This window comes from Asterias amurensis, chromosome 10, assembly GCF_032118995.1.
Source record: "Asterias amurensis chromosome 10, ASM3211899v1".
In the NCBI taxonomy this organism is placed as follows: Eukaryota; Metazoa; Echinodermata; class Asteroidea; order Forcipulatida; family Asteriidae; genus Asterias; species Asterias amurensis.
In genome coordinates this window covers 13,531,314-13,549,329 of record NC_092657.1, presented here as the reverse complement: position 1 = coordinate 13,549,329, position 18,016 = coordinate 13,531,314, and the positions used below count along the sequence as shown (strand labels likewise).

The 18,016-nt window shown below is 40.5% G+C and overlaps 1 protein-coding gene and 1 long non-coding RNA gene across 2 annotated transcripts in view; one reads left to right on the top strand and one right to left on the bottom strand.

Moving 5' to 3' along the window:
* The window catches only part of LOC139943383 (uncharacterized), a 37,491-nt gene extending 21,310 nt beyond the window's left edge, over nucleotides 1-16,181 (bottom strand). Inside the window, exons 1-5 of the mRNA XM_071940199.1 lie at nucleotides 15,988-16,181; nucleotides 8,143-8,249; nucleotides 6,981-7,232; nucleotides 2,670-2,788; nucleotides 15-244 (exon numbers count right to left, since the gene is read on the bottom strand). Of these exons, the coding sequence (XP_071796300.1) occupies nucleotides 15-244; nucleotides 2,670-2,788; nucleotides 6,981-7,232; nucleotides 8,143-8,249; nucleotides 15,988-16,181 (902 nt within the window). The remainder of the gene's footprint in view (nucleotides 1-14; nucleotides 245-2,669; nucleotides 2,789-6,980; nucleotides 7,233-8,142; nucleotides 8,250-15,987) is intronic.
* Nucleotides 1-18,016, top strand: part of LOC139942967 (uncharacterized) — a 521,441-nt gene that overhangs the window by 451,523 nt on the left and 51,902 nt on the right. The gene's annotated exons all lie outside the window — the stretch shown is intronic.

Here is an 18,016-nt window from a genome sequence, read left to right as displayed (position 1 = left end):
AGTTCTCAAGAAACAGTTTGTATTCGCCAGGTCCGACGTGAAACTGTTTTTTCAGCAAATGACCAGTGATGTGTTCTTCATTGGTGAGGTCCAGACGGATTATCCAGTTCCTTTTAGCATCTGTTAGGTTATGTAAAACATCATTGCCAAGCCAGAACTCACCATCCATTGACCCAAAGCCATCCTTGTAGTCTGCCCAACTGCGGTTGAAATTTACTGATCCATCATAACGCCGCTGGACCACCTTGAAGTAAAACAGTTATTTAATGAATGTGTGTCATTTATCTGTGTGTCATTAATCTAAAGGTACTCAGTTTCATAAAATAGCTCAGCTGACATTCAAGTTGAAAAAAGGGACTGAAAAATATCAAGAACCTAAACAGAAAAATCAGTTGTAAAGACTTTGATGAAAATGTTCCAAATGCATGTTATTTGTTTTGCATCTTTTGCATTGTCCAGTAAGATGAAACGAACGGTATGTCATTGAATTAGAAAGTACAAATGATATCAGCACAAGCAATTTTATTTTAATTTTAAAATATTGAAATAAATATTGTTTACAATGCATGGTATACAAAGCATCAGAACAGCTGCGTTTGAAAAACTTTTGAAATAAATAGTATGTAAATTTGCTTCAGCTTTATGATTTAGTGATAATAATATAATAACATTAAAGAACACAGATATCATACACAGACACGCGACCTGTCACTTGTTCTTATAATACAGTTATAAGTCACCGAAAAGGTATTGATGAATGGAAATCAAAGTGTTTGAATCGGTTGTTAACTAGTGGTTTAAACCCGCCGAGGCATGGTTGTTTATAATTTACCTTGACTTCGTCTCGGTAAAATTATCAAGAACCAGGCCTCGTTGGGATTAAACCACTGGATTAAAACCTCTTCACCACACATTGATTCCCGTTTTCAAAAGTGACGGTCAAGATTTGTTAAAAATAGCATACTCTTAATAAATGAATGTTACTACAGTTCTTTACTAGACATCAGTCTTATCTTCTACCTAGTGTAATAGTAATATGCTTTTTGAGTTGGCGCAGGTATGTTTTTTTTTTCATTGATCGGATTAATACAATTTTATAAAGAAGGGTTTGTGGTAACACCGTGTATTGCTAATCTCTAAATGAGTGGGGTGGTTCTGAAAGGAACCGTTGCATAGTGGTTTAAGACCCAGACATCAGGTCCGATTTTTTTTTCTGAGATAACTACATATCTTTGGTGACTTGAACAAGAAGAACTAATATGTTGAAGAATTTTTCTTTTTTTTAAATTTATTACCCTGTTTTTTTAAGGAATTGTAGTTCGTATAAAGTGACATATGTTTATAATCAGCAAAAATCACAAACCCTTATGTTATAAAATACCTGGTTAGGCATATAAAAACAAATTGAGAAAACAATTATTGTTTTTAAAATACCTGTATAAGTGACCTTTCGCACTGTAGAAAATTAAATATGGACCGAAGTTTTGATGATACGGCAAAAATGCTTTGAAACCTTCGACTAAAATAAGCCATTAAGGGCCTGGACGAAATGCTAAAAATATGTAATAGATTAGTAAAGTAACCATTCGTTGTTTCTTGAAATTCACGGTACATTAGCGAAAATGAGTTTTTACTCCTGAAAATGAGAATTTTCAAGAAAGCAATTGTTTACATCGCAAAATTAAGGAAACTAAACAAAAGTCAAAACGTTGGATATTTTCCCAATCGGCCACCAACGGCCAACATATATTTTGTATTATTTTGTTTCCATAAAATGATAGAGTGACTACTTAGCTTTGAAAATAAAATAGCGCCGAAATCCCGCAAGATCGCCTTCACTCCAAAAAACTAAGTTTCAGAACGCTGTTTTTAACCAAAAAACGTCGTGTACATTAACATTACACACATAAGATATAGCGCCCTCTGTTGACTTCAAAACCACATCATAACAATTGTCACAAGAGGGCGCAATTCCTGTAAAATAATTCGTGAATCACGTCACGGATCGATAAATTGTGGATTGTTCCAATGGACAACCACGTTTTATTTACCTGAAGATGACATTGAGACATGCTTGAGATATTATAAAGGTATTTTGACCGATTATTGTACAGAAACTTGTCGATGTCGGGGTCACATAGGGTTTTAAACCACTGTGCGTTGGTTTCAACTCAAACTTTCTATCAGTATAGAGGAAGCTGGATTACAATGCTGGTTGCTGCTTAAGTGCTGTGGATGCGGATTAGCTTGATGATGCACGAAGGCGGGAAATGGAGGCGGGAAGAGAAGCAGAGTGGATAGTGAGGGTGGTGGGTCTAGGGATTTGAGGTTATAAATGACCCAATATAGTCTGAAAGATGGTGTGGAGCCTAAGGGGGACTTAGCGTATAGGTGACCCAAAGCTAAGTAAATAATGGTGTAGCCAAGGGGACTATGGGTAGAGATGACCAACGCAGTGTAAGTGTTGGAGTCCAGCTTTCTCTAGAAGACGATCAGAGCATATTGATCGAAACGTCGAGTTGAAACAATAGGATTATTTCAAAACCACCCCAACTCATTTAAAGACTTAGACTACATGGTGTTACTGTAAACATGTCCATATCGTATTTCCACCAGGCACAGTTCCAGCAGCTTACTTAATACAGTCATAACTAAGTGCATGTACTTACAATCCAGCCCGTACGCTTTGTCATATCACAAAACACCTTAATTCCTTCATTATTCTGGAAGGGATGGATAGTGTAGATACCATCCTCTCTGTAACTAGCATCCATCAAGGCCTGACAGTCTGGAAAAAATTATACAGAATAATTGTGCTCAATTTAGTATAAACGAGACATTGTATACAACTATCCAATATTTTTTTTTCCTTTAAACCTCATTATTAATCAGCGTTTTAACTGTTTGTCTTTTGTCTTCAAGTTGTTTTAGAAAATAAAAATAAATTCCGCTGAGAACAAAAAATGATACTTGTGTCGTGTGATCGCTTAGCCTGATCAAGGCTGCGTTAAGCTTAAAATGTGCATAACCACAGCCGCAAGAACGCGATGCCCGAATGCAATGCAACTCCTGTTCCGGTCCCCCGACTGTATTTAATAGCACACCACGCTCTCACCCAAGGAAGCACACGCACGCTCGTTTCCACAGTCACACCGCTATCGCCCACAATCCTAGCCCGTGAGCCATCAGGCTCATGTGCGGCTCCTGGGCTAGGATTGTGGGCGATAGCGGTGTGTTGAATAGCGGTGTGTGTGTGTGTGGGGGGGGGCTGCCTACATATACCTTGATACAAATACCATTGCGCAAGCGATGACAGTTGAATGAGGTGCATTGTGGGATATATGTGGATCAAATTTGGATACCAGCAAGACCACAATGCACCAAATTCCAAGCTATACGCGCGCGCCCCGGTATTTGCGAAAAGGTCTATGTACAGGCGCTGTGTGTGTGTGCGTGAGAGTGCGGTGTGCCATTCTTTTTTGAGTCTTGGGACTGGTTGTATCGTATTCGAGTGGCTGAGGTTCATCCTTGCTCTATGGCTTTAGCTAGAGTAGTTGTCTACATAGCCTTGATCAAGGCTACTTATCGCGCGGGTCACACGCGTCGTTTCAGCGCTCTCGAGTTATTGGTAAGACCTTGTTTGAATCTGAAAACTGCAGTCACTGGCTCCCACCACACAAAAATAACAGCTTGCGGAATGCCAATAGGGTCATTCCGTGTCAATTCAACACGCTTTTGGACCTGACCCTCACGGATTTAAATGAAATTCGGTGTGCTGATTGGACTCCCTGAGAAATGCCCAAATCCCAAATTTTATGTAATTCGGATCATTATTTTGGGAGATACGGCTTAACGAACTTTTGACTAATTAGCATGACCTGCTATGTTTGGACAATCATATCTCCAAACGTAAAACACCTACAAAGATAATACTTAAATCATTTTGAAGCTCTTGACATGTCCCACATTTGATAACATAAAATCAAAAAATTTCCACGCACCACCGAAAAAATACGCAAAAATTTGACCTTTGACCTTGATTTGCGAAAATGCGTATTTTTCAAAATGCGTAATTATTTTATAAATGCAAGTTAAAGATGTAAGCACAATATTCTGAAAAATTGTGATGGGCACTCTTACAGTTTTTTTGTTGTGATTTTTTTAACATTGGCTAACAAGGCCAAAACTATAAAAACGCATTGTGCGTACATGTACGTACATGTATGTACATGTACGTACATGTATGTACATGTACATACATGTATGTACATGTACATGTACAGTATTATGTGTAGTTATGTATACATGATACATGTACATTAGAAATTCAAAGATAATCATTCACATTTTGAGTTTCACATTTTGATGTTAGTACGAACACAAACTGAATGCATTCCACTAGATCCGGCAAGGATGCACTGCTTCAGCCCAAGTTCAGCAAATTTTCAGCAAAACTTTCAGGAGGATTGTTTCCTTGAAAAGTTCAAACACTTCTTTCAGATTACAAAGAACAAGATGTTTCTGGAGATGTTTCTTCTCACCATCAACAGTAACCGACACAAAGTCTTTCATCCCTGGCATTTGTCTGCTGACGGACTCGAACAAGTAAAAGTCTCTCACAGTTTGCACCATTTTTAATGAAAGAGATTTCCAGGGCTATGATTTGGAATGGAAAGCATTCCCTGCTAATTCACCAGTTTCTTTGCTTTTCTTGGCATGTAGTTTGATGCTCCAAAAATAAACTGCTATTCTTTTGATACTCCAACTCACTGGTAAGACGGTCAAGACTTTAACTTTTTCACTTTTCTTGGTCAAGGAATGAAATTTTTGTTTCAACTGACTTATCATCTCACTTTCATCATCACCGAACTGTTTTCCTGGAGCAGTTTCCAGTTTATGCTTAATTGTTGTCTCTATTCCATAACTTTGTTTTCCATGTAACTTCCATGAGCTTTCTTCTTACTTATGATAGCAGATACAACTAATAATTGTCATAGCCTCATTGATAATGTTAATGTCGGTATTTGGCTGCACAAAAATATCCTGATGTGCAGATGACATTGATGGTGCCTGAACTTCTGGATCACTGCTAGAACTTTCAGTTGTTGAGAGTATTTTCTCAGGCGACAATTCAGATATCTTCTTGCGATAGCCGGTGCATAAACTGTGCTCGAGTGAAATGAAGACTTGGATGCTCCAATATAAACCTTTATGATACCTGCTTTAAGCCTGCTTTTTTTCTTGCTGTGTGATTTTAATGGGTCACAACACATTTTTCTCTATGTTCCATCCTCCAGGGAATTGACTTTTAAAGCATTACATGTGAATACTCTGTACACTGTACATGTAAAGTGTACAGAGTATTCACATTGTATTGTATAACATGTATACAGTACATGTATGTCTGATACACAGTGTCTCCTATATTAAATCAAGGGGATGAAATGAATTAGCTCATTAAGTCATGTCATGAAACAAACTTTTGGACTCCACATTATTACCAGGGTGACATGGTTTTTAATGTGCGTGTACACACTACCACACAATACTCTGTACGCTGTACATTGTGTATGTTGTACAATGCGTTTTTATGGTTTTGGCCTTGATAGCCAATGTTAAAAAAATCATAACAAAGAAACTGTAAGAGTGCCCATCACATTTTTTCAGAATATTGTTGCTTACATCTTAAACTTGCATTTAAAAAAAAATTACGCATTTTGAAAAATACGCAATATCGCAAATCAAGGTCAAAAGTCAAATTTTTACGTATTTTTTCGGTGGTGCGTGGAAATTTTTGATTTTATGTTATCAAATGTGGGCGATGTCAAGAGCTTCAAAATGATGTAAATATTATCTCTGTAGGTGTTTTACTTTTGGAGATATGATTGTCCAAACATAGCAGGTCATGCTAATTAGTCAAAAGTTCGTTAAGCCGTATCTCCCAAAATAATGATCCGAATTACATAAAATTTGGGATTTGGGCGTTTCTCAGGGAGTCCAATCAGCACACCGAATTTCATATAAATCCGTGAGGGTCAGGTCCAAAAGCGTGTTGAATTGACACGGAATGACCCAATAAAATGTGCCCCCAGAATGTGGCCTGGTCGTTACAAAACAATAGTTGCATTCCATCCCTTGTCAAAGCACTCAACAATAGCTCTTTCTTTGTGTTCACTCAGTTGGTATGTCTTTTGTCCCCACCCCTACACATTGTTCCTGTACTAGCCAGTTTGCCTTAAAGATGCATTAAAACAAATTGTATTTCTTAGTGGTTCTTTTGTAATTTTTAACATTTCTATTTTGTAAGTATATCTGTATTTTAAACTCAATTCAGCTTGTAGCTGCGATGTTTGAATGTGTTTAGTAAACCAATAATAGTAATAAAATCCATTTCAGAAACACAGCCGTCATTTTATCTAAATCTCCCATGTGTTTGTTTTCATACTTTTCTATTTTCAGTTTGAAACAAACATAGGGTCAATGTTTAAAGGCAGTGGACACTATTGGTAATTGTCAAAGACCAGCCTCCACAGTTGGTGTATCTCAACATAAATGCATAACATAACTAACCTGTGAAAATTGTAGCTCAATTGGTCATTAAAGTTGCGAGATAATAATGAAAGAAAAAAACATCGTTGTCAAACGAAGTTGTGTGCGTTTAGATGGTTGATTTCGAGACCTCAAGTCTCGAAATCAAATTCGTGGAAAATTACTTCTTTCTCGAAAACTATGGCACTTCAGAGGGAGCCGTTTCTCACAATGTTTTATACCATTAACCTCTCCCCATTACTCGTCACCAAGAAAGGTTTTATATCTTAAAATACACATCGGTGTAATATGGAGAAAAAAAGTTATACTTTAAGTTCCCGTTGCAACAACAAAAATTGATTGATAGTCTAGTGGTAATAAATGTGCTCTGGCCCTGCAAAGGGCATGATATTGAATCCCGCTAGTGTTTTTCTCATCTCCCAACCACTTACCATGGAAATGGCATCTATAATGGTCATGTATCTCTTCTTTGTCATCAGTGAAGATTGGTTCATCAGTGTAGATTGGTTTAGTCTTTCTCTTTGGAGCTACTGTAAACAGCCCTCCTGGTCGGATTGAGGTACATGAACACATATCCTCAAATGGTTGGATCCATCGTAGTCGGTTTCCTTCATCTGGATCAGGTTCTTGGGTCAAGTAGCAGACTTTGGTAGAAGCTGCTTCATTGCCTTGCAGCAAATAAACTAGAACAAGAAAAAGAAACAAATAATACTACGCGGTCGTTGCGGTTAAATTTGGGTCGTGTTTTGATCTATACAAACTAAAGTTCACGCACAACATGTTACAAACAAAAAAATAATTATGCCATCATGTGATAGTTTCTTTACACCAAGATTGACATGCTGGTCCTCTACAGTCATAGCTAACACTTCCCGTTAATTCTTGCTAAAAAGAGTTCCGATAACTTGAATCAGAAATGGCAAACTGTGCATGGCTATTGGTCAACAATAATAAAGCATGTCAGACCATGTCACACCTTGACGTTTAAGCAAGTGTATGCCGACGAATAACCATTTTGGCGAATACGCTGGAGTACGTCGAAAAATGTGAGGGTAAGTTCTGTATAAGTTAAGAGCACGCTGAGATACGCTGATGTACGTCGTTGTTAGGCGAGGTCGTCGAAAATGTTTGTGCATGAACAAAAAATATCGACGAATACCAGCGTGTAGCTCATAAGTTGTACGATTGTTGACACTCGTTCACACACGTTTCTTGTAAGTTATTAATACTTTGACATACGTCGAGATCATTTCTAGCGTACCGAAAACTAATTTACAACCTTTGAGTAGCGTGCTTTGAACCTGTGTCGAAAGTATTTCCATACTATACCGTACCATACAAATCGTCGAAAAATTCCAGATCCTATGAAGCAAATCTCACAATGGAAATATATATGAAGTGGCAAAAATTAATTGGTCGAGTAAAAAATACATTGTTGTTTTTAAACCATGACATCTCTTGACCATGTCTGAATATCCGCAACACAGTATGATAGCTGCTTCGGGGTCTCAGTATGCTTGAGTATGACGTAAAGCGAAGTTTCGTCAGCGTATACTGCGTGGTGAAAATCTTCATGTGCCTTGGTGATCCCACCTAAAGGACCAGTGTAAAGGATGAAGTCCAGCGGTCCCTTGACCGATCCTTGTGGTACTCCAGACGATAGTGAAGATGGTCTTGAGAAGTATTTCACCTTTACCATCCTATAAAATACGAGATGAGTAGCTGGAGAGCAAGACCATCTATGCCATATGAACGCTTGAGCCTCTCCAAGGCAACTGTTTGGTTCACAGTGTTAGCGGGACCAGCGTGCAGTGTTAACTATATTGTGCCAGGAGCTAGTTAGAAGCCAAATAAGTGCTACTAACTTTGTGACGACATACACTCAACCCGACAGTGGATCAACGCAGACTCTGTGTGCTCAGAATAGTTTTAACCAGATTGGAGTTCATGAAAAACCATGAGCCTGACAACCATGCTTCCTCGCTAAAACTAGCATCGTACATATTGAGGTAACCGACATGTGTGATGAAAATGTGGTTGTCATGACACATGTCCTGACGAGGCCCAAGTTACAGATTGGCACTAGCACTTTGGTGGAAAGGAAATAAACCGACCAACGGCCACACTTAAAGATGCTATGTCAGATTTTTGGCCCCAAACATTAAAAAAATAGATTTGTTTAAGTGAATGGTTTTTCAAAAAGTATCACCCGCTCTAACGAAAAAAAAAATAAAATACTTCTAATGGTCAGGAACCATGACAACGAATTTAAAACGTTTCTTATAAAACACATAACAATTGGTCACGTGATATATTGTCGGGATCCCGACAAAAACTAATTTTGAGCACTTTATTTCACTGCTACTAATAATTGGCGGACTTTTTCGAGCAATGGCTCAAATGAAAGCTTGTAACTTTATCGACCGACATCAAAATACCATAATTTTTTGGGTCAATTCGGCCAAAAATCTGACAAAGCATCTTCAAGTGATATCGTCTTACCAGACGTAGATATTGAAAACGTACACCTGCTCATTGGCCAGGATAACCCCTCTGTCTTAATTCCCATATAAGTCCGGAAAAGAAGTGTTTCCGGCAAGACACCATCGCCCTGGTGGCATATGTTGAAGGTACGTTTCATCAGGTACATGTGAATAAGCCCGAACGTGACAGAAGTGGGGTTCCTAAGACGTTTCGTATGACATCTCACTTGTTTGGAGGCATTTGATTCCTAAGCTGTGCAACCTTTGCTTTAAAGCGTACAGCTTTGACTGAGCGCCTGACAGCGGCCACTCAAATCAGCTCTGTGTTTGTTTGCTAATTTCTTAGTATATTGCTCAATTTGTGTTCTTATTCTTATACAACTGGATTTGTTACTACACCTGGAATCTACAGGACTTTTTCTGTGTATCCTGGAGTCATCTGAATTGTGAAAATAGTGTTTTTCTGTTAGAAATTTTCACTGTCTCAGCTGAGAATTCTGGTGTATAAAGCTTACACACACTTAGGTGGCTGCATCCTGTGCAGTCATCCACCTAGTCCATGGACATTGTTCTCCCATCTGGGGACAATGGAGGTAAGTATCCTTTTCATTCTCTCCCTGCTTGCTAGACCATTGTACTGTACTGACTCATCTGTGGTCAGCTTTGTTCCATCAGCATCAATTGTGTCTGGTGCTTGCATTCTGCCAAAGACACATCTAGGCCTCATCCACCATCGAAGATATCTGAAATGCCCTGTTTCTTACTATGACAACTCCCCAGCCACTTTTCATTTGGAAATTGTGATTTTTGGTGACATTGCTGTAAATCCCGGCCCTGAAGGTGTAAATAACTCAAATTCAGCAGAAGCTAGTCCAAACTCTGCAAATTCCTACTCACGGAACAAGCTTCTCAGTCTCTGCTATGCCCCATCCACACGTGCTACAACTCTGCTGCCTTCCTGTATTCAATCATTACAGAACCTTGGCCTTTTTGTAAATCCCAGCACTGTTTATCGACCTACACATCGTGGTAAAAAAGCTGGTCGCCGGAGAACTGTTCATAATCCCCCTGTACCCGAAGTTACACTCCCTTCTGTTCCAGTACCAGTGACTACTGCCAAATCTCAACTCAGCCTTTGTGTTCTAAACACACAGTCCATCTGTAACAAGTATGACGATTTTGCTGATTTTGTTCTGCAAAAAGATCTGGACCTTGTTGCCGTTTCAGAAACATGGCTGAGACCAGACGACAACTTAACATGTCGTCAGTGTACCCCTGCTGGCTACTACTTTCATCACATCCCAAGACCTCACAAGACTGGTGGAGGAGTTGCAATACTGTACAGATCTACTTTATCTGTCTCTGTGAAAAATAATGACGTCCAGTACACAACTTTTGAATCTCTTCATGCTGAAGTTTCCGGAAACTCTAAATCTGTTCGCCTTGTCATTGTATACAGACCTGAGAGGGATTCAAACGGCCAACATGTGACTTTCTCAAGTTTTCTAAGGGAGTTTGAGAATTTGATTTTGGAATATCTGCTTCATTCATCGGAAATCATCATCACCGGCGACTTTAACATTCATGTTGATGACATCCATAACACCAATGCAAACCAGTTTAAGCATCTGCTTCAAGCTTTTGGTCTCACCCAGCATATCCAGGAGCCGACTCATCGTCTCGGTCATTGCCTGGACCTTGTCATAACTCGTGAAATCTCCCCACCAATTGTCTCAAACTTTGTTATTCTACCTGGATTATCTGACCATTATGCAGTCATGTGTAACTTGAGTCTGTGCAAGCCCAAAGTCCCAACCGTCACTATAAAGAGCCGACAATGGAAACATGTGAATCCTCCCGAAGTGTTCCGCGACATAGGCACTCATTTAGCAAATCTAGAAGTTGATCATGACTGCTTGGATTCCTATGTCAGCCAATATGAGAGTACAGTCAGTGACATCTTGAATAAATACGCACCTTGGAAAACGAGATCAGTCAAGGTCCGAACTGAAGTCTCCTGGTTCAATGATGATATTCGTACAGCGAGAAAGATCTGTCGTCAACTGGAGCGGAAGTGGCGGAAAAATGGCAAATTGGCAATACAACGACAAGAATATCGCAACCAATGTAAAGTAGTTAGGAATTTGATCAACCAGGCAAAGATCATCCATTATTCATCTCAAGTACAAGAATCCTCAAGAGATCAAAAGAAGCTCTTCAAGATAATTGGTAAGTTGTTGCTCAAACCCAAAACCCCTGTCCTTCCATCCACCTACAATGACCAGGACTTAGCAAATGAGTTCCAGAAATTCTTTGTCACCAAGATTTCAGACATCCGCTCATCATTTTCATCAGTCCCTTACAACGTGCTGCAGACATTGCCACATCTTCAACCAGAGTGTAGACTATCTGTGTTTGAGCCTGCCACTGTTGCTGAGATTCAAAGGGTTATTATGAAATCTCCTTCAAAATCCTGTGAGCTGGATCCAGTATCAACATCCATGATAAAGCAAAACATTGATATATTTGAACCCTACATCACTAAGCTTGTAAACGAATCTCTCAGTTCCGGTTGTTTCCCCGATAGCCTCAAAGTTTCCTACATCAGGCCGCTCATCAAGAAACCAAACCTGGACAAGGAGATATTCAAAAACTACAGACCGGTTGCAAACTTAAAATATCTTGGAAAAGTCATCGAACGAGTAGTGTCATCACGTATTTCTGATCACATTCATACTTTCAACCTGTCCGGCGTGTTCCAGTCAGCATACAAGCCTTTCCATGGGACCGAGGCTGCACTAGTCCGTGTGAGCAACGATATTCTCTCTTCTATGGACAATGGTAACCTTACAGCACTAGTCCTGCTAGACTTGAGTGCTGCTTTTGACACTGTTGATCATAACATCCTTCTCTCTCGGCTCCAGAATCACCTTGGCATAGAGGACACAGCCCTAGCATGGTGCAAATCGTATCTCCACAACAGAACTCAGCATGTATGTATTGGCACTGCAATATCCGACCCTGTTGTTTTGAACTACTCTGTGCCACAGGGGTCGGTACTCGGCCCGCAGTGGTTTACGCTGTACACTTTACCGATTCGTGACATCATCCTCAAATTTAATCTGAATTACCATGTGTACGCAGACGACACTCAGCTATACATCACGTTTAAATCTTCTCAAGAAAACGCCAATGCATCTATTGCAAGACTTGAGAAATGCATCCAAGAGATTCGACGTTGGACACAACAAAACTTCCTGAAGTTAAATGATGATAAGACAGAGTTCCTTTTATTTGGGTCACGTCAACAGTTAACTAAGGTTTCAGTGCCATACATCTCCATCGGTGATGCTCGGATAGCTCCCTCGCTGAAAGCTCGGAACTTAGGGGTTATTTTTGATTCATCGATGACACTTCAGCCACACATCAACAACATTGTTCGTTTATCATCATATCACATCAGGAATATAGGTAAGATTCGCAAGTACTTGGACAAAAGTGCCACTGAAAAGGTCATTCACGCATTTGTTACTTCTCGTCTTGACAACGGCAATGCTCTTCTCTACAGTCTTCCTAACAACCAGATTTCCCGACTTCAACGGCTCCAAAATACTGCTGCCCGCATTGTGACACTGTCTAGAAAATCCTGTTCTATCACCCCCATTCTGAAACAACTACACTGGCTCCCTATCTCTCAACGAATCATCTTCAAGCTGATGCTCATTGTCCACAAAGCTCTAAATGGCAAGGCTCCCCACTATATTTCTGAACTGCTTCAAGTTTACACTCCATCAAGGAATCTTCGATCAAGTTCCATGCTTCTCCTCATTGAACCCAAGTCTCGACACTCATGGGGTGACAGGTCTTTTTCTGTAGCCGCGCCACGCATTTGGAACTCTCTACCACTTAATCTTCGATCTTGTCTTTGTACCGCAAAATTCAAGTCTCTTCTCAAAACTTATCTTATGTCACAGGTTTTCAATGACTAATTTTGTTGTGTCTGTTTTTCTTTGTGTTGTGTTTTTGTTTTGTTTTGTTTTGGTTTACTGCGCCTTGAACACCCAGCAGGGTGGATATGTGCGCATTACAAGTCTTACTATTATTATTATTATTATTATTAGCACAAGACAACACGGAGGATTTTGACGCCAATACCAAATACACAATAGAAAACATTGATACATCGATGATTGCCTGAAGTCGGTCGCCTCAGAGCAAGAGGCCATCAGACTGGTCAGAGAACTTCGTGAGGTTTTTGCGTCCGGTGGATTTCGTCTCACTAAGTGGATAAATAACTCCCGGAAAGTCTTGCGACCAGTTCCTGAAGCTGAACAAGCGAAAAGATTGCCATCGTTAGACATAGACACGACAATTAATGCCGAGCGAGCACTTGTTGTGCTATGGGTCATCGAGTCTGATACCTTTAGATTTAACGTGAATGTGACAGGGAAGCCGTTGATACTACGTAGACGGCTGAAAACAGCGAGTTATGTCTATGACCCCCTAGGATATGCCAGTCCGTTTGTGTTTACTGCTATAAACATGATTGTCCAGTTGCTGTGCAGAATGAAAATTTGATGCAATGACCTTATCCCATACTCCATAATAGAGTAGTGGATCCGGTGGATGGCCGATCTCCCACTCATCTGTTGTGTCAAGCCACTAAATTACGACACAATCACTTCAGCGCAGTTAATACACCATTTTGCGGAGGCTTCTGAAATGGGTTGTTGCAGCTGTTACTTTCCTGCGACTTCAGGATTCCTCAATGAAACAATGCGTTGTCATCTTGCACTTACATAGCAGGAGACAGTCTACTGGAGCGATAGCATGATTGTGTTGCAGTTTCTGAGAAGTGAGGAAAAGAGATTCCAAACCTTCGTTGCAATTGAAACATGTTGATACGAGCTCTAATCCAGCATATGACGTCTCTCGAAGACGTTTGCTTCATTGACCACACTTTATTCAGCTAGAAGGAGATAAATGGTCCCATCAACCTAAACTTGACAAGATTACTCTGCCTATAGACATGGAGCTTAAGCCAGTTACACAAGTGTACTCTGTCGAGACAAACACTGATATTCAAGGTCGGGTGATGGTATAGTACAAGTTGGCCGACGACTAGTCAATGCTTCCTTCACCGACAACACAACCACACTTGGATATTGACAACAGTACATCCGCTGATAACACTAATAATAAGGAACCACCATACCATCGCGCGTCACTCTCGAAGGGAACGCACTCTTGCAGATATCCGCCACAAATCAAGGGAGGTAAAAGTGTGAAGAATGCCTTCAACTACTGCATCCCATGTACCAAGCAGAGGGCACCTTTGATGACACAACAAGTGCCGAAATACCGAGTGACTCCGGAACTGTCAACTTTCAGTATTGTGGGAGTATACTTTTTCTTCGGTCATTTCATGGTAAAGCGAGCTAAAACTATACAGAAGAGATAATGTTGTATCTTTACATGTCTTGCTACCAGAGCAATTCACCTCAAAATGTGCAAAAGCTTGGATACGGACTTTTTCATCAACGCAATAATACAAGTAACAATTTTAATATAGCGCATTTCACAATAACCGTATCAATACGCTTTACATTAGTGCCCTGGTCATAGGGTCAATAACTGCCCTTTTATTGTTGCTCAGCTCCTTCGGGAGTATAGAACCTTGGCAACAGTTTATATCGCTCCAAATTTTTCATTCACAATATCAACCTCTACCCTCGCAGGTACCCGTGTATACCCCTGTGTGAAGAGAAGCAATTATAGCAGCGCTTCATCAGTCGTCGGGGAAAGCCAATAGAGATTCGTTCAGACAACGGAACAAATTTTGTGGGAGGGTGCGAGAACTCCGTCAACCTATCCAAAAAATGGAACTAACTCAGAATTCTGTGTCAAAAGGAGATTCGATGGACCGTTCGAGCAATCCTCAACAATTTGCTTCATCAGCAGACATTTGATGATGGAGGGCTCAGTGACATTCATGTGTCTTGTCGAAGGGATTGTTAACGGAAAACCCATCACCAAGCTGTCGGAATATATGCGCGACCCGACACCACTTACCCCGAATCGACTGATGTGTCGGAGGAGTATCGCCCGCAGCTGCAGGAGAGGTAGAAATGGCCCCATCCTAAACGCAACGTTCGCTCTGGAGATCTGGTGCTTGTTATGCATGAACACACCCCAACATACCAATGGCCTCTAGGACTTGGCAGAGAGACCTTCCACGGCAAAGACGATAAGGTCAGATCCGTACAGTTGAAGACGCAGTCAGGAGTTTACACCCGACCCATAGACAAGCTGTGCCTCATTGAGGGTGAATAGATTTAGACCGCATAACTAGCAATGATTGGACAGACTCTTTAAGAACGTTTTGGAAAATGATTGATTTGATTAATATTCTGCCTTATTGTTGTTTTAATGCTGTTTCCTAGATACAGTCAGTAGTGGCCGGAACGTGGCCGCCAGGATGTCAATGTTTACTTGTTTTGTGCAGCGCCTTGCCTTTTGAGGAAGTCAATGGAGGGCGCTATTTTTCACGACAAATTACATGTGGTACAATTGTCACCATACACATTGCACCTGTGGCTGAAGCAATAACTCTTGACGGTGCAGGTGTGGTTCAAATGCTAAATCCTGGAACAAGAGTATGGAGAAAGAGTATTCGCCCCACACATCTCGCTCAACTCTAGAAAAGCATCTGTATCGACCATGTCTGTGATGTATACTTTCCTAATAGCCTAACAGCCTCAACAAGACAGAAGAGGGGAAAAGGCACAAGGTAAAGGGTGAATCCTGCTACTGTGCTTCCACAAATCGGAAGGTCTTCTTTAGAGTCAATGAGAACCAAATCGAGTTATTTGCTTTCCCGTCACACAAACAGACGGAAACGGAGTACTCTGCTCTCCTGCTGAGTCACACTTGGCCCGACTTACCCCATGCTCACAATAGGAGGCTGAGACTCGTTAACTTCTGCATGTGGTCAATGCTGTACAAGTGGATGTACTGGCTGTGGTTTAATTCAGCAAGACAACTCCTGATGAGCTGTGGATCGCCTGTTGGTGTTTGATCAATCTTTCTGTTCATGAAATGGTTGCCACACTGAGTCCGACACAGTGTCTGGCTCTCCCAGTCTTCCATGCGTTAACTGGGTGTGACACTATACCTTTATTCGAAAATGCAGAGGAAAGAAGACTGCCTGGGAAACTTGGAAATCTTTCCCAGAGGTGAATGATGTTTTCAGTGAACTCCTATGCATGCCATTGAAGGATCAATGTTACTGCTAGAGCGATTTGCTGATGTACAACCGAACCAGTGAGAGCATGGAAGTGAATGATGCCAGAAAACAGCTCTTCATACAGAAGTCTAGAACCCTGGAGAACATTCCCCAACCCAGGCAGCACTCAATCAGCTTATCAAGCGAACTTGTTACCAGGCCAACGAACCAAGCACTGGCAAATGATCCAGAGATGCCAGAGCCATCTGGATGGGGCTGGACAAACAAAAATACTTGGTTGCAGCCTGTTTGGACCACTCTTTTTGAGGAATTAAAATCGTGCCATGAATTGATCCATGGTCGCTGCAAGAAAGGCTGCACTGGATGTTGAAGATGATTGTGTCAAAGCTGCACTCAAGTGCACTGCACTGTGCTCTTGTTCTGGTGACTATGATATGTTGATAGTTATCTTTAGGATATTCATAAGATGGACAGTGCTAGTTTGATGTGGATAACTATATAGTAGTAATGAACTAGGTTTTAGGTCGTATCTGAAATAGCCATTCTAGTTTTCTGGACCCAATGTCATAGAGTTGCTTACCAGTAAGCACATTTTTGTGCCATCTGTAGTTGACAAATTTGCTCATGCATAAGCGTGTTTCACAGAAAAAAAAACCAGGGCGACCAACTAGCGCGTACGCAATGGATTTGCCTTGTTATGTCATTAATTTTGTGTGCAGTAATAAAGCACCAGAAGGTTAGCATGCATTTTCATGTGTAGCACTATCAAGTAGAAACTTGTACATAAGCACATTAACGGCCCTTACGCAGCTCTATGAAATTGGGCCCTTGATAGTCAAAGTGGTGGTTAGGTTTAACATCAATGGGTCTTTGAATTGTTTTTTTTTTATCACTCCTTAAGTGTCAAAACGGAGGTAAACGCCCCTTTTGTTTACCTTATTTTACCTTGACCTTGACCTTAATGCATATCTTTGAGATTTGATTACCAAATGCCATTTTACAATGTCATATAACATGACAAATAAATGGGTAGGGCTAAACATGTATTAAACATTCAAAATTTGCATTTTTTGGTACATTTTGACCTTGACCTTGATATTTAAGCAAAACCTAAAGTTTTGGTGATTTTGCAAGTATTACCAAATGAACTGGCATCCCCAATATAGTTGGAAATGACACCTTAGGCGTTTTTCTGGACATGTTGGTTCAAAAGTTAAGAGGGTTTTTACATTAGACCAGGCGGATTGGCGGTCATTTTGGATTTTGACCTATCAAGGTCATCAGAGGTCAAATATGACTTCCCTCCACATCTAAAAATGTATTTTATGGTCCAACCTAACTATGCTAGAAGTTTCATGATTTTCTCAAAAAGGGCACAATTTTCTTGCTAAGCCGCTGCACTAACGGTGTTGTCCCAGATATCATGAAAGTTGCTCATTTTCGACCGTTGTTAAAGAAGTTCAATCTTAACAAACACGAAAGGAAGAATTATAGACTAGTCTCTAACCTTTCACTTCTTAGTAAAACCTTGGAGAGAGTGGTCTTGGTGCTTTTCATCGTTCATAATTGAGAACCATCTTCATGACCAGCACCAATCTGCTTTCCGCGCAAACTACAGCGTTGAGTCTGCCACACTCAAAATAAAAAACTACTTGTTGCAAGCTATGGACAACCGCAAGGTAGTATTACTTGTGCTGCTTGATTTATCAGCAGCATTTGATACTGTTGACCATGCCAC